The sequence below is a fragment of the Perognathus longimembris genome, chromosome 1 (genome assembly GCF_023159225.1).
Source record: "Perognathus longimembris pacificus isolate PPM17 chromosome 1, ASM2315922v1, whole genome shotgun sequence".
Taxonomy (NCBI): Eukaryota; Metazoa; Chordata; class Mammalia; order Rodentia; family Heteromyidae; genus Perognathus; species Perognathus longimembris.
In genome coordinates, this window is record NC_063161.1 from 165,580 (window position 1) to 189,366 (window position 23,787).

Below are 23,787 nucleotides of genomic sequence, written 5' to 3' on the forward strand. Positions count from 1 at the left end.
ATTCTATAAGTTTGTTTTTCCCATGCTGGGGATGCAACTCAGGGCCTTGGCTAACACAGACTACTACACCTACATTCTGCAAAGCAGGCTTTAAACAGCAGGCATGGGGGCTGGGAATATGGCCTAGTGGTAAGAGTGCTCGCCTCATATACATGAGGCCCTGGGTTCGATTCCCCAGCACCACATACACAGAAAAAGCCGGAAGTGGCGCTGTGGCTCAAGTGGTAGAGTGCTAGCCTTGAGCAGGAAGAAGCCAGGGACAGTGCTCAGGCCCTGAGTCCAAGCCCAAGCCCCAGGACTGGCCAAAAAAAAAAAAATCATTAAACAAATAAACTGGGCTGGAAATATGGCCTAGTGGCAAGAGTGCTTGCCTTGTATACATGAAGCCCTGGGTTCGATTCCTGAGCACCACAAATATAGAAAACAGCCAGAAGTGGCGCTGTGGCTCAAGTGGCAGAGTGCTAGCCTTGAGCAGGAAGAAGCCAGGGACAGTGCTCAGGCCCTAAGTTCAAGTCCCAGGACTGGCAAAAAACAGAAAAGAAATAAAGAAAAAGGGACCCAGAAATTACAGCAAAGTCCCAACTTCTACTAAAGAAACGGATGAGCAAGAGGAGCCTAGATCCTCTGGACTCCCTGACCTAGAGTGCCCTCTAAATCTGGTTCAAGGTAAGCCAATGTGCATATGACACAAGGAAGGGACTAGGTGCTCTGAATTTCTCCCTCTCAGAAATGTTTCTCTTAGGAGGGTCTCTACCCCAACCCTTTCCCCTCACTTATTCCTCCCAACCACCCAACCTTCATTAGCCTTTGCTCACCCAACAGCCCACAGTTTATTGCTTGTCTTCCTTCTACAGGGCCTTGCCTCATCCACCAAGCACAAGCCACCTGAGCCTGAGCCACCTGAGGCCCACTTCCCCATTATCTCACATTTTCTTTTCTTTGCAAGTCTTCAGGTCATTTTCTCAATAGATTATGGATCCTAAAGGGCTCTATTAGCTTCTAACTGTAACTGTCAGGATAGACATGTTCATGCCAGTGGTGACCCAAAGTCTTATTTCTACATTTAAAAACCATGAATAGCAGATTGTGGGATGGCTCCTCAGATGCCTGGGCAACCTAAATTTTGGCATGGCTTCTTCAAACCAGATATCTGTTGGGGTCCATCTTCCCCACTAGATGGAAGGGGCTTGATGCACCTCCCCCAGCTGGGGAATGCGGCCCTTCCACCCTCTCTACATTGGAATCCGGAGAAACCGGTTGGGCAAATAGACCCCTGACTTAGCTGGCAGCCAGCCCGGCGCCTACCAGCCCCGCCCTGGTTCGGCGTGCTCAAGTGACCCAGCCCCTTGGAGGTCAAGTGACAGCTCATGGCCTATCGGAATCCTGGCCAACCCCCTTCCTTCGGAATCATCTCCCCTTGACCTTCCCTCAATAAAGTTAGTTCGCTCTCAGAAGCTTACTCTGTGGTCTATGTACGCTAGCTCCCAGGGAAGGATAGCGGCCACATTACCACGTAGGTCGCGCGCACGCCAGGCCGGAGTGACCCCTACGTCCCACCCTAACATACCTGCAGGCCGAGGGTTAGGGGAGAGGACGATATGGAGGGTAATAAGAGAGAAAGAAATAAGCATCCGAGCCGGGTGAGAGAAAGAACCCCAACAGATATCTAGAGGGAACAGTTTAAGAAGTGGGTACATGTTGGCCTCTCAGGACAGCTCTGTTTGGAAGCAGCATAGCTCTGGGCTCCCGGCTGCCTGGCCCTTCTCTTAACATAGCACCATTTAGAGCCTTGATCCACCATCAACAGCTATGTCACTGGGCCCAAACATGTATGCAGAGGTTCTGTCCTTCTCCAGGTTCTACCAAGGAACAGTCTGATCCTTGTGCTCCTTTGGTGTGGGAGGGTCTGCAGAGCAAACACAGTGACCTTCTCTTGAGGCCTCTGGGGCAGAAAAGAAGATTCAACTTTCAACTTCTGTTTCTGTAGGCAGGAAGGCTCAGGGAAGAGTATCTACACCCATGGAATACAAAACTCAGGCTGCCCAAAACCTTTAGGAGAGTCCTAAACACAGTCATGTTACAGCCTGTGGCAAGAGACTCCAAGGAACATGCACTAGTCATACCTGAGCCCCGTCGCCTGCTAGTATTGGTTAATTGATCAGTTTGACAGGTCAGCTACCTGTGACTGATCTGGTATCTGTATGATGCTGGAGCCAGAAGTCAGATGGTGTCGCTGCTCACTCAGGTAAGCAGGTTTGCCTGAGTTCAGAATCTAGGTGGAAAGGCATCTTGACTGAATGTTTGCCTTCTGCCATTGTTGTCCATCAAACCATCACTCCTTTCTAAGCCAACCAGTTTCACAAGAGTAGGCACATGCAGGCTGGTGCTCTCTCTCTTTCTCTTCTCTTTAAGATTCTTCTGCTTGCAAATGGCATTCTAAATTTTTATTCTGACATATCTGGATGTAGCTGAGTTTTTATTTCTTTGTTAATGACTTCTACTTTTTTTCTAAAGAAATTTCACATCTTTTTCACTTTAGGATCATTCTTAGCTATTTACTATTCAAACACTGCCTTTCTTTTTTTACTCTTTCCCTCTGGATCATCCACTAAGTAAGTGGATGCCAGTCTCCCTTACTTGTTGTCATATTCTCTACCTGCTCTCTGATACCTACTCCTCTTCCTCCTGAGTGGATTCTGGGTAATCTCCTCTGACTGCTACTCCTACTGCTTCCTTTTCAGCTGGGTCTAGGATACTGTGTATCCAAGCCACAAATCCTTTTCATTTGTTTTCTTATTTGTATTTCTTGATTTATATTTTCAAATTTAGTAACAGTTCTTTTTTTGCCCACCAGTACCATGGATTGAGTGCAGAGCTTCATGCTCTTGCTCAGCTTCCTTGCTCATGGCTGACACATTACCACTTGAGCCACACCTCCAGTCCAGCATTTTTCTGGTTAACTGGAGACTGAATTTCATGGACTTTTCTGCCCAGGCTGGCTTCACAATGCTCTAAGTCTCAGCTCATGAATAGCATCTAGGATTATAGGTGGAAGCCACTAGTACCAGGCTTCAATAACAGTTCTTCAGAGATCCTTTCTAAATGTGATTGTGCTTTTCCCCCCTGTCCTATTATTCCTTTAGTCTATTAGTTCTCTGGTCATTGTGATCAACATTGTATGTACTGTCTCATATTTTCTGACTTATAATTCTTTTCATGCTAATTTTAGTTTCTGTGCTTCCAGCCTTCCCACTTCCCACAGGTCGACACCCTCATTCCCTAGAGTTCGTGAAGGCTTCAGAACTTGGCCCTGCCCTTGGGATCTCCATCTCAGCTAGGAAGCATCAGCTTTCTCTCTTCCCCTGGCTTTGATATCCCATTTTATGTTTGAAGCCTAAGGGTTTCTTTTCCCTTTCTTTTGACTTGTCTGTGTATTTTTTATCTGTATATGTTTTGTGTGTTATCTATTCAGAATATTTATGGCAAGGAAAATTATGATCATGTCATCCCAGTCTCTCTTGGTAGCTGTTATGGACACTAAACTGAAAACTGTAGTCAAAGCCCCTATTTAGACTAGGACAAGCTCAATCTGTGAGCCAGAACAGGGTCAGATCTCACTCTGGGAGTAAGGACAGGGTTAGTTCTGTGGACCAGATTAAAAGTTCCTTCCATTAGTACAGTCAGAGCAAGGAACTGGGACTGGGATTAGACTCAGAATGTGGAAGTGAGAGTGTGCCAACAATTACTTGTAGGGTAATATACCCACTATGAGGCTGTTGATGGTCAGGACACAGACTATTACTATTCACAAGCATTAATTAACACAGTCTCACAAAGAGGATATAGCCATGTGTCTGAGAGCATGCCAATGAAAAAACTATTATTATATATGTCTGTATGTGGTTATACATACAAGACATGCTCAGGACAAAGTTGTTAATGGTCATACATGTCAGGACATGATCATATATCCTGATATGCCCATGACAAGGCTGTTATCTGTCATACATCAGGATATAGTCATGATGGTTTTAGCACTCAACCTGGGGTTGTGCCCAGCAAAGTCTTACACGTTCTTGTTCACCTTATGAAGCTTACAAGAGCCTATCTTATGTTGTGCCAGAGATGCTTACAATGATCCTATGAGTCCAACAGGCTTGCTTGACCAACGAGAAAACAGTCACCAACAGAGTAAAATAAACACCAAAATGACCCAAGCAGAGGTGGAAACAAATACCAGGTTGCTCAACCATTGTTCTTCCCTCACTTGGATGAAGTGCAAGAACAAAGTCAGAGTGCAGACATGGAGAACAGAAATTGGACACACACACACACACACACACACACACACACACACACACACACCCCTGCAGAAGTCATTCCTCTCCTCACCCAACTGGTGCTGATCTTCCCCACACCCAGTACCTAACCTAACCTGTGACCTGATCCCACATCCACCAAACCTTCCTCCCTGTGGTCTCTGCCTGACTTCAGCCCAAGTTCAGTCCTTCTGACTTCCCACACTGCTTGGGTCTACCTCACCCTGGTCATTCCACCCTGGGTCATCTGCCTGTTGTCTATTCCCACAACCACCCCCAATGCTCACCGAGTTCTTCAAGTTCAGCTGTCATGGACTTGGAGCGCAGGGTCAGTGTGGTGCTGGGGGCTCTCTTGGGAGGAGGTGGAGCTGCAAAGAAGAGGGAGGCCTTGGCCCTCCTGTCCAACAGCAGGCGGCGCGGTGTGGCTAGGTGCAAGTGCCACTTGCGCTCCACCGCCTGGATCTCCTCGTATTCCCTTGAGGACGAGTCACACTGTGCCAGGATCTTGTTCAGGCTGCGGCTGGATGCAAACTTCTTCATGGCTCCAGGAGCTCCAGAAGCTCAGGGAGCACTGGAGCCAGGATGGTGGAACCTCTGAGGCCCTTGACCAGGGCCTCAGGTGGTGATCAAGAATACCGAAGGGGGACACAGTGCTGGCTGGCTTTGGTCTGGGCACCCACCCTGAAGGCTCCTAGGGCCCAGCAAGGGGGCACTGGAGCCATGTGGGGGCTGGGTGGGTCTTCTGCCAGGCTGCCTCCTGCTGCCCAGAGTTTCCAGGCCCAAGTACCACTATCCTTTAGGGGACCAGGGTGTGGTCAGGCAAGCCAACAACCTGGGTTGGGCAGCTGCAAAGCCTCCTGGGCCCAGGCAGAGCCTCAACTACGTCGGCGCGGGAGAAGACGCTTTTCCTCTTCCCTCAGGTGCCGCCTCCCCCTTCCCCGCACAATAAGCAGCAGCAGCGGCAGCGTCAACCTCACAGTTGCCATGGCAACCCGGCCTCCAGGCAGCTGCTGGCGTAGGGAAGGAGGGCTCTACCACACCAAGGCTGGGGGATGCTGGGAAGGAGGGGGTGGGAATATGAGGAGGGCAATCTGGGGTCAGGGGTCAGAGGCCTGGCCAGGGACCAATGGATCTAATACTACGGATCTGGAAGTGTCCTGGGGTAAGAATGTCAGCATTTCCTCTAAATTCAGGAATATGAACTTAGGATCTGAACCTAGCAGTATGAGTGAGAAGAGAAATGTGGGCCTGAAGTCAAAGGGCTAAGGTCAGGAGCCAAGGGGAGAGTCTTGACAGATCGAGAAGCCTGAGCCCTCACCTCTGCGCCGAGACCCATCCTCTTCAGGCTTCCTAGTCACTGACACAACCTTCATGACCAGGCGATTGCCGCCCTGGCGGATCAGACCCACCACCTGCTTGTGTCCGACCTTCACCACGTTCACCCCATTCACCTAGGACACAGGCAACTGGGTAGGATGCTTATATCTACCCCCTCAAAGCTTGGGGGTCAGCACCTCCCCGCAGCCTACCCCCACTACACATCAGGGCATGCCTCACCTCAATAAGGAAGTCTCCAGTACGCAGCCCAGCCCTCCAGGCCACACCTTCCACATCCACAGACTCCAGGTACTGGAGCGCAGGGAAGGCCGGTGTGGGTGTGAACTCCTCGATAGGGGTCTCTGCTGCAGGTAGGGGTATCAGGAAGCAGGGAGCAGGAAGGCACTCACCAGTGTGGTTCAGGTGGGGGCAGCTGCCACACAGCAACCTCCACATGCTTAGCTCGAGAAGCACATGACTACTGGGGGCAGAGTGACCCAAGATGGGGAAGAGCAGCAGGCAGAGGCATGGTCCAGAAAATCAGCACACATTCCTCTTTCATTCACCTCCGCCTAAAGGCCCCTATTCTATTAGGCTTTCCAAGCAAAAAGGGAGAAGAAGGCAGGAAACTGCTGCCTTGTACCCAGCACTGCAAACCAAGACAGTCACAACCACAGCAGAGGATGGAAGGTGCATACAAAGGGGAGAGGAAAAGACTAAAGATAGAAAACATGCCCGGAAATACATCCATTACCTTTGGCCCCCCGGAGCACAAAGCCAAAGCCCTCATGGTCCCGTTTCTGCAGGATGGCCACCTTGTCATCAATGACATAATCACTAGTGGAGGAAAGCACGAAAGGGTAAGGCTAGCCCTGCAGTGAACCTGGCAGCCAGGCAGACCCCACAGAGCCACACAAGCACAGAAGGCAGACAGGCTGGGCACCTTCTCCTCACCATCCATGAATATTGCCAAACCCTGGCCTCCCACTCCTCCCATGCCATTTCCACAGGTCCAGGCAATGTCTCATACCCCTGCCACTCCCTCACTTGTCAGTACCTGTGTGAAGTGAGGCTGTCATAAGAGCCAACTGTGTAGTGTCGGAAAAGCCTCTTCGTCCGATCCTCCCGGGTTTCTGGAGGGAGTATCAGGAGCTGAAGAACAGTCTTGGCCTCCAACTGGTGGGACTACACCTAACTGTGCTGGTCATAGTCCCTGCCCACACATACCCTTGTACTAACATGTAAGTGGAGAAGCCTAAATCCTGGGGTTCTGAGTCTATAGACCCTAAGGTAGGAAGGCTGAGAAGGAAGCATGCAGAGAATTCTTGCCTCCTGGAATCAGGACCCAGGAGGGCAGTAGCTATGGCTCTTCTCTTCTGAGTACCTTACAGCTAGATACAGGATACAGGAGACCGGAAAGACCAGAGCCATCCAGTCAGTGAGCCATAAAGCTGATCTTATGGGAGAGAATGTGCAAGACTATGTGTGTATGAGCTTCACAATACTGTTAATACTACGTTCGTGTGAGAGAGAGAGAGAGAGAGAGAGAGAGAGAGAGAGAGAGAGAGAGAGAGAGAGAGAGAGAGAGAGACCTGCTTCCTTCATACATGATCTGTGTGAGCCTAGACATGGTAACATACAAGTGTCCATGTACCCACAGCTGGGTGTAAATGGTGTGCTCATACATGTGCATGCATTCTGTGCTATGTGCCCACATGAACTATCATGAAAGCAGCTCTTGTGTTCACTGAATTCCTCACAACAGCCAAGGTGCAACCTCAGAGTGTCCCTAGCTGAAGGTTCTAGCTCTGACTGGGGAAAGGACCTCAAGGTGTGGGTCCCCTTCCCAGAATCTTGTCCTCATCTCTTCTTTTTTTTTTTTTTGGCCAGTCCTGGGCCTTGGACTCAGGGCCTGAGCACTGTCCCTGGCTTCTTCCCGCTCAAGGCTAGCACTCTGACACTTGAGCCACAGCGCCGCTTCTGGCCGTTTTCTGTATATGTGGTGCTGGGGAATCGAACCTAGGGCCTCGTGTATCCGAGGCAGGCACTCTTGCCACTAGGCTATATCCCCAGCCCCAACCTCATCTCTTCTTTGATCCTAAAGTTCCTCATGGCCACTGTGGAGCTGCCCAGGGACTGCCTATTCCCCCTCCTCAACCTTGCAGATGTCATGCAGATTTAAAATCATATCCCCCGTTCCTCATAGCCCTAGTTCTACTCCCCAGACCTGAGAAGAGTTCCGAGAAGAGTTCCAAAGGAGCCCACCATTGACTCAAATTTCATCCCTCAGAACCTTCTGCTTTCATTCTCTCTTACTTTCCAAGTTTCATTTTCTAGTTCAACAAGCATTTATTAAGCATCTACTGTGTGCCAAACACTTTTCTTTTTTTGGGCTCTAAGAATACAGCAGAGAACAGAGAAAAGTTTCTGCCCTCATGGAGTGTTAATAAGCTGCCCTGGAAGACACAATAAACAGACAATAAATATGTAACATGTAGCAAGCACTTAAGATAAAAGCAACCAAGCAAGGGTGCAGAAAAAAGTTCAGTTCTAGCCACACTCATATCTATAGCTACTCAGGAGGTAGATAGCAAGAGGACAGAAATTTGAGGCCAGCCTGGGCAAAAAATTTACAAGACATGTCTATAATCCGGAGGCTAAGGTTGGGAAAAACACAGTTCCAGGAAAGTCTCAAAATAAATACATAGATAAACGTTCCTGAGATCCCACCTCAACAGTTTAAGAAAGCTGGGTGTGGCGGTATATAGCTGTCTTCTGACTATGGTGAGAAACATAAACAGGAGGATCGAGGACCAGGCTGGACTAGGCAGAAAATGAGACCCTATCTCAGAAATAACCAGAGAGACAGGGGCTGTTAGTTCACACCTATAATCCCAGCTCCTCAGGTGGCTGAGATCTAAGGATTGTGGTTCAAATCCAGCCCAGGCAGGAAAGTCTGTAAGACTCTTATCTCCATTTAACCACCAGAAAACCAGAAGTGGCACTGTGGCTAAAAGTGGTAGAGCATTAGCCTTGAGCTGAAGAGCTAAGGGACAGTGCCCAGGCCCAGAGTTCAGGCCCCACGACTGACATGAGAGAGAGAGAAAAAGAGAGGGAGGGGCAGAATGGGGGAAGGGAAAGGGAAAGAGAAAAGACTGGAGATAGGGGTCAAGCTCTGAATTCAAACCATAGTACTGCCCTTCCCCCAAAAAAAGAAAGTGCCATTCTCAGGATAGCCTCATTAGCAAAGGTAGCCAAGCAAAGACCCCAGGACATGACAGACCACTTGGGGATACAAGGGTCAACATCTTCCAGGAGTTGGGCAGCCAGGGCAGAACCAACACAGCAGGCATCAACTTGGAGTATGCCAGGGATAGTGTGGAACCCATACCAAAGAAAATGGCAGAAAATAAGATCAGAAGGAATTAAACTAGAATTTGGTCTAGTAAGAGGACCAGGGGGAATGTTTGGTTTGGGTTTTATTTGTGTGTTTGTTTGGTTTTTGTGTGTTTTTTTTTCCAGTCCTTTACCAGTCCAACTCTACTACCTGAGCCATAGCGCCATTTCTGGCTTTTTCTATGTATGTGATAGGAATCGAACCCAAGGCTTCATGCATGCTAGGCAAGCACTCTACCACTAGGCCAAACTCCTAGCCCAGGTTTTTGTTTTGTTTTGTTTTGTTTTTTTGTTAAGACAGTCTTGCTACTATGTAGACCAAGCTAGCCTTGAACTTGTAATCCTCCTGCCTCAGCCTCCTGGAATTACAGGTATATGCCATCACACCCACCAGAAACCTATGAGTTTTTATAACCTGTCTCCCAAGTAACTGTGAGCTACACATGAAGAAACCACATCTTATTATTCCTGTAATCCCAATTCCCAACACTGTGCCTGACATGTAAGAGGCAAAGAGAGATGGTGTACAACCAGCTGGGTAGATGGGTTGTTATATGCTGTGCAGAAGTTAGGATGAATAGAGCAAAGATGGAAAGATGAACCAAAAGGTATGTAGAGGTATGAAAGCATGAGTGGACTATTGGAGAGAGAGAGAGAACTGATGGACAGATATGTCAAAGGTAGGATAGAGATACATAGGTGAATGGATACATTCAATGGGTAGATAGGTGGGTAAGAAGGTAGATGGAGGAGGGGGGGGATTGGGCAGGCTGAGTAGGTTGCTAGAGAAGCAAATGGGTGAGTTAAAGGATAGATGGATACAGACAGGCTGGATGAGAAGAAGACAAGAGTTCCAATTCACACTAGAGGACACAGCCATGAAGAAGACTAGTGAATTCAGATTCCTACTACTAGATGTGAGATTCTCGGTAAGACCACTGGCCCCTCTGGGTCCATCCTTCCAGAGCAGAAAGGTTACCTTGGTGGGCCCCTGGGTTCTAGTGGCTTATTATCATCATCCTTGCCACCTCCAAGCACTCACTTTTCTCTTCCTCCTCATATAGCCCATTATAGCTGAGGCCCTGCCATATGCGCATACTTGAGAGCCCCAGCTTCCCAAGGCCAGTGCAAGCCAGGCTTTACCATGAAGGCAGTGCCTCACACTCCTCCATGACACACTTCTTCATACCAATCAAGTCAAAGAAACACTCAACCTGCAGAAGGACCCCCAAACTTATTATCACTAGAATCTTGTTTTGAAATTTTTGTCAGCCAAACAAATTGTATTCGTTATGTAACACAAATTCATTTTCTGGGTATATTAATCAGACACAAAAAAGACAGGTGAAGGTTCGGAACATGACCAGTCCCCAAAATGGGGTGGGGAAGGAGGGGAGGCACACATTGGGCTTGGAGTTCCTGTACAAACTGGCCTGAGTATTTTCCCCCATCACAGATCAACATCCTCTGCTTGTCCAATGCCAGGGGAAACTGGCTCTATGCCTCATGAAGTGACCAGGACCCATTTCCTAGTCCATTTTCCAGTGGTGTACCTGGGTACCAGCCCAGATGCCTCAAACATGGTGTCTGTTCCCTGGCCTTTAGGTCCTTCTCTGTTCCTACTCTAGCCCCTGGATCAGATTTCTCCCTTTGGATCTGGGCCTACTGAAAGGAGGTTTCTGTGGCTAGGTTGCCCTCTAGTCGGACCGAACTCAGTTGGAGTTCAACATGGAAGGTTCTGCCTACAGTGGCTGGCCAAGACTACAGTTGAGGTCAGGAAAGGCTACTATTGTTCCTGCCCCCTCCCCTCCTGCCTATAGGCAGCCTCAGCAGGGCTCTCATCCTCTGCCATCCCCTGCAATTCCCATCCACATAGGTACCTTTGATACTCAGCAGCGGCCCTGTCTAGCATCCCTGTAACAACTAGATTTTCAACACTCTCACACAAGCTACTCTCTGGTCCTCTCCCTTTTCTGTGACCTTGGCCCTCTCTGCCTACCTTTCTGCCCTGCCCTGCCCAGATCCTTACCATGACCCTAAAAGAACTGCACAATCAAGCAACCTTGTCCAGGTCAGTTCCCACCACAAGGCTGTCCTTTCTCTGTACTCGGGGGACTCTAACTGACCTCGCACTCCCCACTCCAGCCTTGCCATTCCTCACAAGTGCCCATAATAGCAGAAAGAACTTGTCCTTCATGGCCGAGGGACTGCCTAGAAATGTACTACTAACACCTGACTCAACCTCCCAGGGTTTCTGAGAAACGCTGGCAACTTTGTTCATTTAAAAATGTTAAAAATTTTTTTTAAAAATTTAAAAAAATGTTAAAATTATGTTCAGATATGTGAGTTGCTGATAGGCATAGCTCTGGAACCCTGTGCAGCACCGAAACTGTAAGCCAGATCCCTGCAAATAGGAAGAAACTCCTCAACTGTAGATCTACCCAGAAGATTCAGCCCAAACATCACACCTCTGGTTTGAAGCCCTCTCTGAATCCTTCAGGCAAAATCAGAGAGCTCCTCGCCTAGCCTCTGCAAAAGCACACACCAAGTATACATTCCAGAGCTGCTGCAGGGAGCCAGCACCAAGTCCAGCATGGAGTAAACCTAACAAACGTTGACTCCTCTCAGATTATGACTCTGGCACAAACTTTCCTACCTTCTCAGCTTCAGATCAAGGTCCATATGCCCTTGGATCCAGTACTTAGACCAGTACCTTATCACCATTCCTGTAGGAGTATACAGGACTAGCTCCTATTCAACAGGTGTGGAGCCCACATACTTTCCCTATTCCCTTCTTTCACCCTGTCAGAAGTAAAGCCAAATCGCTGACACCATTTCCCATTCCATCACTACTCTCCACAGGCAGAGAATAAGCAAGCCCAGGCCCTTCTATGTTTCATGCCACTGGAAGAGCCACTGGAGCAGGACAAGGATTTGTCAAGTAAGGGAGAAAGTCACCTGGCCAACAGTGGGTCAGCAGTCAAACTAACACATAGCTGGGTCTCTACCAGATGTGGCACAGGACATGGGTCCTGGGTTACACATGGGTGGGCTCCACTGGGAAGCTGTCAACCTAGTGTGTGGAAATTGCAACTCTGAGCCCAAATGTACCAGTGCAGAGAAACATATGCACTGTGACTTAACACATCAGTGCAACCACTTATGACCACCACTCAGGAGAGGTTCTTATATCACACCTACTCTGTGGGCCAGAAGTAAAACTCATGGGATCCAAGGCTTTCTAGTATCCCTGAAGGCTCCTCCTAAAGAAAGGATACATCCCAGACAATATATCTGGCTCATGCAGTGGGCTCCAGCTCCCAGAGGGGCCCTTCGTAGAAGTTCAGGTGCTCAGCAGGGTTAAACTAAGGTTTCTCACCAGCCTCAGGAGTTGAAGCCTTCAGCTTACACACTCTTTGCCTGACTAAGGACAGGGGCCATCATCCTTCATCAGCTGCCCTCAGACTATCCCAGCCCCAGGGTACCTATAACCACCCCCTTGGGGCCCAGCTGGCCTCATTTCCTCTTGGCTGGCCCAGGCCTCCTGCTCTGCCCACTTGGACAATCTGTCCACTTTGGAAAAATGCCTCTTTTCTCACATTGACCTCCTTATTTGTCTGCCAGTCACACATGAATTGCAAGCTCCAAGCACCTGGTATTTCTGCAAAGACTATGCTGAAACAGTGGTCGCAGGCACCAGAATCACATGTGGAAACACATAGAGGACATTGGCGAATGTGTACCTCCTGTGAGCATGTTGCAAGTTCTCCAATATATGTGAAGTTCTGTTCACTATATATGTGGTGAATATATACCATGTGTGTGTCATATGCATAGGTATATGTTTAGGTATGTTTGCGTTTACTTGTCGTCTTTTCTCTGTGAACATCCAGATTTATGGCCAAGGAAAAACCAATGGGAAGCTAGAAGACTGTGTATCTCAGGAGCTGCCTAGGGAGGAGTCTGGGGTCACTCACCAGGCCGTGTGTCATACTGTCGCATCTGCACCTCCTCCACGCAGTCAGCTGGGAACCAGCCTGTACGGCCTTTCACGGTCCCCTCCCAGAAACCGCCCTCCCCGATGCTCAGCACTGGGGAACAAAAGCCAAACAAGCCATTAGGACAGAGCACAGAGCTGCAGGTTACCCACCTCCCCATTTCAGGCTCAGGTTCTGCCCATAGCCCAACCCTTGCTCTCCTTCCAATCCCACATTCTCCTAGCTTTCTTCCTGTGAAGACTGTGGGCTCCACACAGAAGAGAGAAACAAACAGATGGGCTGGGCACAGAATGGGCATGTAGCGGACAGAGACACAGATGGACACACTCAGGGAGGACAGGAGCAGCTGCAGGAGCCACAGTCCTGCTTCTGCCTCCAGTGGCCACTCTTTGATGGCTGTCACCCACACAAGGGTCACTGCCCAGAGCTCAGGGTCACTGCACTGTGGCCAGAGGAGTAAGCCACAGGATACATGATTCTCACAACTGTTTCTACCTCTGGCTCCCATGGAAACAGGGCACCTGAACAGGACCCCAAGGCTTCTAAAATGAGAGGGGCTTGTCCCTTCAGAACACCAGCTGCACTGGCAAGAGAAATGTGTATGGAACACAAGACATCAATAATTGTCACAGACCCCTCCCCATGATGGCAACCCACCCCCACCACATCCCAAGGATTTCCAGTGGAGAAACCCAAGAAGTGACACAAGAACCCCAGGACGTGAAAAGACGGGGTTCTTCCAACACAGGGACCCGGTGTCACTGCCCCCCCCCCCCCCCGCATGACACAGAAACATCTATGGCAGAGCAAAGCCTCTGTCATGACAGATAGCCAGCAGGGAGCCTAGGGAGCCACGGCTGGGGGCACAGGTGCCAGCGGCTGCATACAGTCACGGCCCGGGGACACCCCAGCCACAGAGACCCCAAAATGGCATCGGTTGGCCGCGCGCCGGCCCCGCCCCCCCGCGCCCCTCACCCTTCACGGCCTCGCCGCGGTGCAGCGGGATCTCGCCCTCGCCCTGCGGGCTGTGCGCTTTCACAGCGATGAACTTGCGGCCGGGGACTGCACTGTAAAGTTTCCGCTTCGGGCCCCGGGGCGGCGGCGCGGGGGACGCGGGGGGCGCCGAGCCGGGGCCCGGCGCGGGGCCCGGGCCGCCGGGCCCGCTCGGGCTGTAGACGAACACGTAGGTGACGGACGCGATGCCGGGGGGCAGCGGGCACGCGAAGCCGGCGCCCGGGGCCTCCATGGCGCTCGGCCCGGCCCCGCCGCCGGCTTCACCGCAGCCGCCGCCGCAGCGCCCTCCGCCCGCCCGCCGCCCGCCCGCCCGCCGGGGGCCCGGCCCGGGGCCGCTCCATGGGCCGCGCCGCCGCGCCCGGCCAGCTCCCGCCAGCGCACGAGCCGCGCCCGCTCAGGGCTCAGGGGCCGCGGGGCTGCGCTCCCGGGCGCGCCGGGCTCGCTCCATGCCGCGGCCGCTCCGCGCCCCGCCTCCTCCGCGCCGGCTCCTCCCTCTGCGGGCGGCGGCGGTGGCCGGCGCGCCCTCCGCCCGCGGCGCCCCCCGCGGACCCACGGACTCTCCAGGTCCCGAGCTAAGGGCTAGCGGGGAGGTGGGAGCCCCGCGGGCGGGGGGGAGTGGCGGGCGAAGCTGCCAGATGGAGGCTGGAGAAGGGCTAGAGTGCGGGTTGGGGCACCAGAAAAGATGACTTGGCTCACCAAAAGGGCAGGCAGGGTGTCGTGGTCAGGCCCAGCTCTCCAGTCTGGGCCTGGCCTGCCCACACCCTGACCCACCACCATGCGCTGGCCACCCTCCCACAGGCCTGTGTCCTCTCATCCTAGACACCTGCTCCATGCTGAACACCTCTCCCTGATGCTCCTTGGGCCTGGGCACTGAGCCCTAAGTCTCAATCCATCTCCTCTCAGCTCAAAAGCTTGCTCTCCGGGACCTAGGCAAGTCAAGTCAAATACTCACTTTCTCAGCCAATGGCCAGACACTCTGGAACATGGGAATCTGCCACATTGTTAACTATTCAGAACCCACTGCAATCCCGCCCCATTTGGCCAGTGACTAAGAGTATTGACTCTCCACTCCCAATGCCATTGTAGGTTTGGCCATGGTGGTGGGTTCAGGACCCAGCAGACCACACATGTAAGCTTTGCCAAGGGGGGGGGGGAGAGTCAATGAAGCCCCACTAGATCCATCAAAGGCAATCTCTCTCCTTTGACCACAGGCGACTAAACCCAGAGTCCCTCCCTCCTCAATGCACCAAACTTCACCAGCCTCTTCTTCCTAAGGGATACACTGTTCACCTAATTGCCTTTCAGCCATGGATCCAGTTGTCCATGCCTGAAACACAGTCAGAACTCCTGCTGTGGGGTCCCAACCACACTGGGGCCTAATAAATGTTTATAAGGAAGAAAGAAGTCTGCTGTCCTACAGAGCAAGAAAGCTAGAGCCCCTAGCATGCAGTCAGGTCTTGGATTTTTGTCTCCTGAAAGGGTGGATAAATACAGTAAAGTAGAGACCTGTGGTGATCACACAGCTCCTCTTACAAGCAGCCATCCCAGGTAATGGCAGAATATGTTTTCAGCCACCAGGCCATCAGCTCTAACTTAGAAAATCCAAGGTGGTTATAAAAAGGCTTAGGGGAAAACTGGTATTTGGAGCAAGCAGACAGCTTTTGGAGGATCCAACAAGTCTAGGTAGAAACAGACTTAAGACCTGCTGGCAAGAATAGACGAGATGAAGGGAAGGCCTTGTATAAATTCCCGCCACACCAAACGCCTGGACCCAAATAAGCAGATTCCTAATTCTGACTTTGGACAAGTCTCTAAACCAATCTGAGTCTCCCAGATCCTAAGTTATGGAACTGAGATGACATACATGTGCCATACAGCCCACTGGCACAGGGAGCCATGGGTTATTAAAACTGCAATGTGAAGAGCAAGGGAAGGAGTGACATTGTACAAAAGGAAATGTATTCTTTCTGTACTTGACTTATGGAACTGAAACCCCTCTATACATCACCTTTATATTAACAATTTTTAAAAAATTAAACTGCATTGTGAAAACAATGCTCTGTTTATGTAACATTTTCATCCAACAACGTCTCCCAAACACTTCTATGTACCTAGCTCTGGGGAAAAAGCAAGAAGTAAAAAAAACAGTACCTACTACACCAAGGCAAAGGAAACACAGATTCCGTAACCACATTAGCTGACACCTAGTGTGTATGGGGTCCTGGCAGATTCACCTGCCCAGGCATCCTGGAGGTCGTCACAATGGAAATGCATGCCTTGGGAAGATCAGTCCCATCTTACCGATGGGACTGGCAGTCAGAGCTGGTACCACCCTTACTCCTGCCTCTGTGAAGCGTACTAAGACTAACAGGCTCCAATCCATGCCTCCTACCTACCCTTAAGTTTTGGAGAAACTAAGTCCCTCAAATGTCCCTGGTTTCTCAGGGAGCTAGGGCTTGGGGGTAAAGGGTAGAGTCCTGTAGGTACATAAGACTGGGGCTAGGGTGAGGCCAATATGTTGAGCCCTCACTGAAAGGCATCCCCTTCTATCTCACCACTAGCTCTAACAAGGCAAGGAGCTTTCTAATCACAGGTTAGACCACACCTGCTCCCTAAAACTCTCTCAGCTGCCCACTGTCCTCAGAGCAAACCCTACCTCCAACCATACATCAGTGTGGGTATGCCCACCCAACATATAGGAAACCCTTCTGAGGGCCTGGTCATGCCACAACCTCAAACACCAACCTAACACTGCACAGGTGCCAGGCACAACAAGCTCTCCTTGCTTCCTTGTTTGGGCTCTGCCAGCTTAATTTCTGGCATTTTACCCTCCCATACCCTTCAAGGACCTCCCAGCCTCCTCCTACCTGATTTTGCTCTGGCTGCCCCTGCCTGCTGAGGGGCCAATGATGTCATTCTCCTGTTCACCATCCCGGTCTCGATCTTTCTCCTCCTGTAGCCGCTGGAGCAGCAGCTGGTGGGGGAGGCTGCGGAGCGAAGGCCCAGGAGAGGCTGCTGGCTGTGCCTCACCCTTCAGGTTGATATCACTGGCTGAGCGCTGCAGGGGTCGAGGGGAGACCAAGCCACTGGAGCCAGCCAGTCGTCGCCGCTTCGCATAGCTGGGGGTTTCCCTGAATGGTACTGGGATAGAGGGGCACAAATGAGATTCTGAGGACCACTTGAGTGACTGACCAACTGTGGTAGGTTATCTAAGCTTTCCACATTTTAACACTAAAATCATATATTCTAAGAACTGCCTTAGTCGCAAGGAAATCAAGACAGTTGGCTGCTCTATGAATGACATCACTAATGAGGGAACAAATCCCAGGCATACTGACTCCAACCCTAGCTTCCTCTTCTGACCAGCCAAGGCCTTGGGGATACCACATTTGTTACCAAAACTGCCCATTTCACAAGCTTCAAGAGACCCAAAGCAGTCTACATGTGACAAATCTCACTCAATTACAGAAATGTGACACTATACTCAAGGAAACTACAGTCAAGGAAACAGAAAAAGACATTCTAGACCAAGGGTCAGCAAACTTCTCCTATGAAAACCAGATAGTAACTATTTCAGGCTATGAAAGCCATACAATCTTTATTAACATGACTCAACTCCTCCACAGTAGCATGAAAATAGCCATAAATTATATATATATATATATATATACACACACACATATATGCGCAAACTGGTCTGTCTGTGTTTTAATAAAGCTTTATTTAAGTAACAGTTAGTGGCTGGATGCCAATGGATCCTGCCTGCAATGTTACTCAGAAGGCTGAGATCTGAGGATCACAGTTCAAAGCCGGCCTGGGCAACAGAGTCTGTGAGAATCTTATCTCCAATTAAGTACCCAAAAACAACAGAAGTGGAGCTGTGGCTCAAGTGGTAGACAGCCTTGAGCAAATGAAGCTCAAGGACAGAACCCAGGCCCTGAGTTCAAGCTGCAGGACACACACAAACACAAAGAAAGAAAAAGAAAGGAGGGAGGAAGGGAGGGAGGGAGGGAGGAAGGGAGGGAGGGGGGAGGGGAAAGACAGGAAGGAGAGAGAAACAGCTGGCAAGATAAAATATATGACCCATACCAAAAGAAAGAGAAAGAAAAGGAGAATGAACGAACCATTGGCAAGATAAAACATATGACCCAGTTCCAACTATATGCTATTTACAAAAGAATCACTTTAGATTCCAAAACTATATAAATAGGCTGGGAGTTAAAACCATTTTCAAAAATGTCTCATGTAAACAGTATACAAAATAGAACTGTCAATATTGATATCAGAGAAAATAAACCTCAAAATAAAAAATAGTGGGCTCGGAATATGGCCTAGTAGCAAGAGTGCTTGCCTTGTATACATGAAGCCCTGGGTTCAATTCCTCAGTACCACATATATAGAAAACGGCCAGAAGCAACGCTGTGGCTCAAGTGACAGAATGCTAGCCTTGAGCAAAAGGAAGCCAGGGACAGTGCTCAGGCACTGAGTCTAAGGCCCAGGACTGGCAAGCAAATAAATTAATTAATTAATAATAAAAATAAAAATAGAACAAGACACAGAGGATATGATACTTTGCTGAGTCGACCTATCAAGAGAATTAATGATTATTACATGCACTAAACCAAAGGACACTAAAATATATGAATCGATGATTGAAGAGAGAAATAAGCTGTCCCACAATAATAATAGCTGAAGACTTCAATATCCCATTGTTAACAATGGATAGAATATCTACACTTGGGCTGGGAATATGGCCTAGTGGTAAGAGTGCTTGCCTCGTATACATGACGCCATTGGTTCGATTCCCCAGCACCACATACATAGAAAACGGCCAGAAGTGGCGCTGTGGCTCAAGTGGCAGAGTGCTAGCCTTGAGCAAAAAGAAGCCAAGGACAGTGCTCAGGCCCTGAGTTCAAGCCCCCTGGACTAGCCAAAAAAAAAAAAAAAACAAAGAATATCTACACTTATGAACAAAAACATCGGAGGCATAAAATGATTAGATCTAAGAGATACACCTAAGCCATTTGACCCAAGTGCAGCAGAGTATTATGGAGAATTCTTAAGTACACTGTAACATTCTCCACATAAACCATATTTTTGCCACAAAGTAAGTCTCAATAAATTTTAAAAGACTGAAACCATACAAAGTATCTTCTCTTTAAGCACAATGAGATGAAGCTTAAAAAAAAAATTCAGGGGCTGGGAGTATGGCCTAGTGGCAAGAATGCTTACCTCCTATACATGAAGCTCTCAGTTCGATTCCCCAGCACCACATATATGGAAAACGGCCAGAGGGGGCGCTGTGGCTCAAGTGGCAGAGTGCTAGCCTTGAGCAAGAAGAGGCCAGGGGCAGTGCTCAGGCCCTGAGTCCAAAGCCCAGGACTGGCAAAAAAAAAAAAAAAAAAAAATCAAGCCCAAGCACCGGAGGCTCATGCTCAGATTCCTAGCTACTCAAGAAGCTGAGATATGAGGGTAGGTTAGAAGCCAGCCCAGGCAGAAAAGTTCTCATGAGAATCTTATCTACAGTTGACCTCTTAAAACCTGGAAGTGGTTCTGTGGCAGTGGTAGAGCATTAGCCTTGAGCACAAAGAGGCTCAGGAACAGTGCCCAGGCCCTGAGTTCAAGCCCCACAATCAACCAAAAAAAAAAAAAAAATCAAGAACAGAGAAAAGGTAGAAAACTCACATGTGTGGAAATTAAGCACCATACTCTTAAGCAAGTTCATGTATTAAAAAAAAAAAATCACAAAGAAACTGATTACCCGGAGGCAAATAACAAAAATATAGCATAAAAAAAGTTGTGATATGAAGCAAAGCAGTCCTAGCTATGAATACCTACACAAAAAAAGAAACAGGCTGGAAGTGGCACTGTGGCTCAAGTGGTAGTATGTCAGCCTTGAGAAGGCAAAAAAAATCTCAGGGACAGAGCTCAGGCTTTGAGTTCAAGCACCAGAACTGGCACAGAACAAAACAAAACCTAAACTGAGGGGCTGGGGATATGGCCTAGTGGCAAGAGTGCTTGCCTCGTATACATGAGGCCCTAGGTTCGATTCCCCAGCACCACATATACAGAAAATGGCCAGAAGTGGCGCTGTGGCTCAAGTGGCAGAGTGCTAGCCTTGAGCAAGAAGAAGCCAGGGACAGTGCTCAGGCCCTGAGTCCAAGCCCCAGGACTGGTAAAAAAAAAAAAAAAAAAAACATAAAAAAAAAACCTAAACTGAAAAAGAAGCAAGAGGCTAAACATATAGCTCAGTGCTAGAGTCCCAGCACATACAATGTTCTAGGTTCACTCTCCAGCAGCCCAAAAAATATATAAACAGATAGATAGAAAACCTAACTGTAGGAGCTGGGAATGTGGCTTAGTGGTATGGAGTGCTTGCCTAGCATGCACGTAGCCCTGGGTTCGATTCCTCAGCATCACATATATAGAAAAAGCCGGAAGTAGCGCTGTGGCTAAGAAGCAGAGTGCTAGCCTTGAGCAAAAAGAAGCCAGGGACAATGCTCAGGCCCTGAGTCCAAATCCAAGGACTAGTTAAAAAAAAAAAAAGGAAGGAAGGAAAAAAAGAAAACCTAATTATATAACTTAAGAAACAAGAGAAAGAAGAGTCAACAAAAGGTAGGAAGGTTAAAAAAAAAAAAAAGAAAAGAAAATCAAAAAACAGAGAATCAATGAGATGAACAGCTGGATTTGTTTGTTTATTTATTGTGGTGCTGAGGACCAAACTTCAGGGCTTTGTAGGGCCTTGTAGGGCCTTGTACTTGGTAGGCAAGCACTTTTTCACTGAGCTAAATAAATCCCCAACTCTATATTTTTTTAAATATCAACAAAATTGACAAACTTTTAACTATACTAAGAAAAAAGATAGTTTAGAAACAGATAAAATCAGAAATGACATTTGTAGCATTACTGCCCAAATGTCTAATTACTACCTAATTTTTTACTACCTAAATTTATCTCTTTCAGAAACAAAAAGGACTATAAGACAATATAACAAACAACTGTATACAAACAAAACAAATTAGGTAGATGAGACAGATAAATTCCTAGAAAATTATCAATAAACAAAATTGACTCATAAAGAAATAGAAAGTCTAAATAAATGTAAACCAATCAAAAACAGATTCAGAAAGCACAAACTACCATTTTTTGGTAGCTCACAACTGTAATCCCAGCTACTAAGGAAGCTGAGACCTGGAACAACCTCAGTTTGAAGCTACCCAGGGTAGAAACACCTCCATCTCCAATTAAGCAAAAATCTGGAACTGGAGGTGTGGTTCAAGTGGTAGAGCACCAGGCTGCAAATGTGGCTTAGTGGTAGAGTGCTTGTCTAGCATGTATGAAGCCCTGGGTTTGATTCCTCAATACCATACAAACAGAAAAAAAAAAAAAAAAGGCAGAAATGGCACTGTGGCTCAAGTGGTAGAGTGCTAGCCTTGAACAAAAGAAGTTCAGGGACAGTGCCCAGGCCCTGATTTCAAGCCCCAGGAATGGCAAAAAAAAAAAAAAAAAAAAAAAGTGGTAGATCACCAGCCCTGAGTCCTCCTGGGGGGGGGGGGGGGGGCGCTCTGAGTTTAAGCTCCAATACTGTAAGAAAGGAAACTGCCTACCACCAGATGGCACCACTGTGCATTCTACTAACATATTAGCCCTTCTTAGCTAAGATACTGGAAATGATGGGAGCACTTCCTAACTTACTCTATGAGGACACTATTATTTTGATGCCAAGGACATATAAGGGCATTACATAAGGAGAAATCTAGAAATCACTATAATCAATATAATATACCACAACAGTAGAAGAAAGGAGAAAAAAATACAATGATAATTTCAGTTGATGCAGAAAAAAGTATTTTCCATAATCCAATTCTTTTCATGACAAAAAACATTCAAAAATTAGTAGTATAAGTAAGCTTATTCAATATAAAGGATGTTAATTTAAATTTAACATCACACCCAGTGGTAAAATGTTGAAAACTTTTCTCTAAGATCAGGAGCAAGGGAAGAATGTCCATTTCTTTTTTCTTTGCTTTTTGCCAGACATGGGGCTTGAACTCAGGGCCTGGCAACTGTCCCTGAGATCTTTTTGCTTGAGGCTAGTGCTCTACCACTTTAGCCACAGCTCCACTTCCGGTTTTCTGGTGGTTAATTGGAGATAAGAGTCTCCTGGACTTTTCTGTCTGGGTTGGCTTTGAATGGCCATCCTCAGGCCTCAGCATCCTGAGTACACCCAGCAAGAATGCCCATTTTCAATACTGCTATTGAACATTGCATTAGAAATTCTAGCTTGAGCAATTAGGCAAGGAAAACAAATGAAAGGCATCCAGATTGGGAAGAAAGATGTAAACCTATCTATACTTGTAGAACACAGGAGCCTATATATAGAAACACCCCACACACAAGAATCTACCAGGAGAGTTAATTTGGCAACGTTATTAGATATAAAATCAATGTTCAAATGTTAACTATGTTTCTGGCAATAAAACAATCCAAAAATAGTAAAGCAAGAAGGTAATCCCATTAATATTAACATTCAAAAGAACGCCCCCAAACTCAAAAGAAGTGAAAAGATTTGTATACTGAAAATGACAAAATGTTGCTTAAAGGAGATCTAAATAAATGGAAGGTCACCCTACATCCATTAACTACAATATTGTTAAAACAGTAATCCTCATCTGGATTCCTAGCTACTCAGGTAGAGGCAGGAGGATCTCAGAGGCCAGCCTGGGAAAAGTTAGTATGAAATGCAATCTGAAGAATAAGTTAAAAGCAAAAGGGCTGGGAGGGTGGTGGCATTACTCATGTGGTAGACTACTTATGGCCTAGTGGTAGAGTGCTTTCCTTGCATACATGAAGCCCTAGGTTTGATTCCTCAGCACCACATACACAGAAAAGGCCAGAAGTGGCGCTGTGGCTCAAGTAGTAGAGTGCTAGCCTTGAGCAAAAAGAAGTGAGGGACAGTGCTCAGACCCCGAGTTCAAGCCCCAGGACAAGCTGTTTTGTTTGCTATTTTTATGAGACAGTACATTTTAGGCTGGCAAAATTGCCTCTTCTTGCATCAATTTTCTGAACATTGAGATAAGAGATATATACTACCATGCCCGGCTCACATTCTGTTTTTACAAAACAAACAAGTAATCCTCAACTCCATATGAAATTGTAAAGGGGTTCAGTTTACCAAAACAATATCAAAAGAAAGAAAATTAAAGGATTCAACCCCTTCCCATTTCAAAACTTACTACAGAGCTACAGGAATCAAAATCATACATGGGCTAGTATAAAGCTCACTTGCCTAGCATGTGTAAGTATGTGGACTCAATCCCTAAGACCACCAGAAAAAGAAAAAGGTACCAGCATATGAATAATAATACATATGGTCAGCCCTGGTGCTACATGCCTATAATCACAACTACTCAAAAGGCAGAAGATGATTACAGTTAGAGGCTAGCCTCAGCAAAAAGTTAATGATCTCAGTGTTGCTGTGGCTCAAATGGTAGAGCCCTAATCTTGAGTACAAAGAGGCTCAGGGACGGTGCCCAGGCCCTGAGTTCAAGCCCTACAACTGACAAAAAAAAAAAGGTGATGAGATCTCCCATTGTGTCCAAGCAAGGCCTGGTGATTCAAACCTGCACTCAATGCTTCATGGAAGTTGATGGTGCACTCCTGTCATCCCAGCAACTCAGGAGGCTGAAATCTGAGGATCAAGGTTTGCAGCCAGCCCAAGCAGGAGAGTCCATGAGACTTTT

General features: G+C 48.0%; 1 protein-coding gene across 3 annotated transcripts in view; it reads right to left on the minus strand.

The window, feature by feature from the left end:
- Positions 1-23,787, minus strand: part of Shank3 (SH3 and multiple ankyrin repeat domains 3) — a 72,543-nt gene that overhangs the window by 26,828 nt on the left and 21,928 nt on the right. For all 3 annotated transcript variants that reach the window (XM_048353419.1, XM_048353403.1, XM_048353412.1), the window contains exons 12-19: positions 16,912-17,185; positions 14,006-14,199; positions 13,010-13,123; positions 6,694-6,769; positions 6,391-6,473; positions 5,877-6,001; positions 5,638-5,770; positions 4,607-4,687 (exon numbers count right to left, since the gene is read on the minus strand). In XM_048353419.1, coding sequence (XP_048209376.1) covers positions 4,607-4,687; positions 5,638-5,770; positions 5,877-6,001; positions 6,391-6,473; positions 6,694-6,769; positions 13,010-13,123; positions 14,006-14,199; positions 16,912-17,185 — 1,080 coding nt within the window. The remainder of the gene's footprint in view (positions 1-4,606; positions 4,688-5,637; positions 5,771-5,876; positions 6,002-6,390; positions 6,474-6,693; positions 6,770-13,009; positions 13,124-14,005; positions 14,200-16,911; positions 17,186-23,787) is intronic.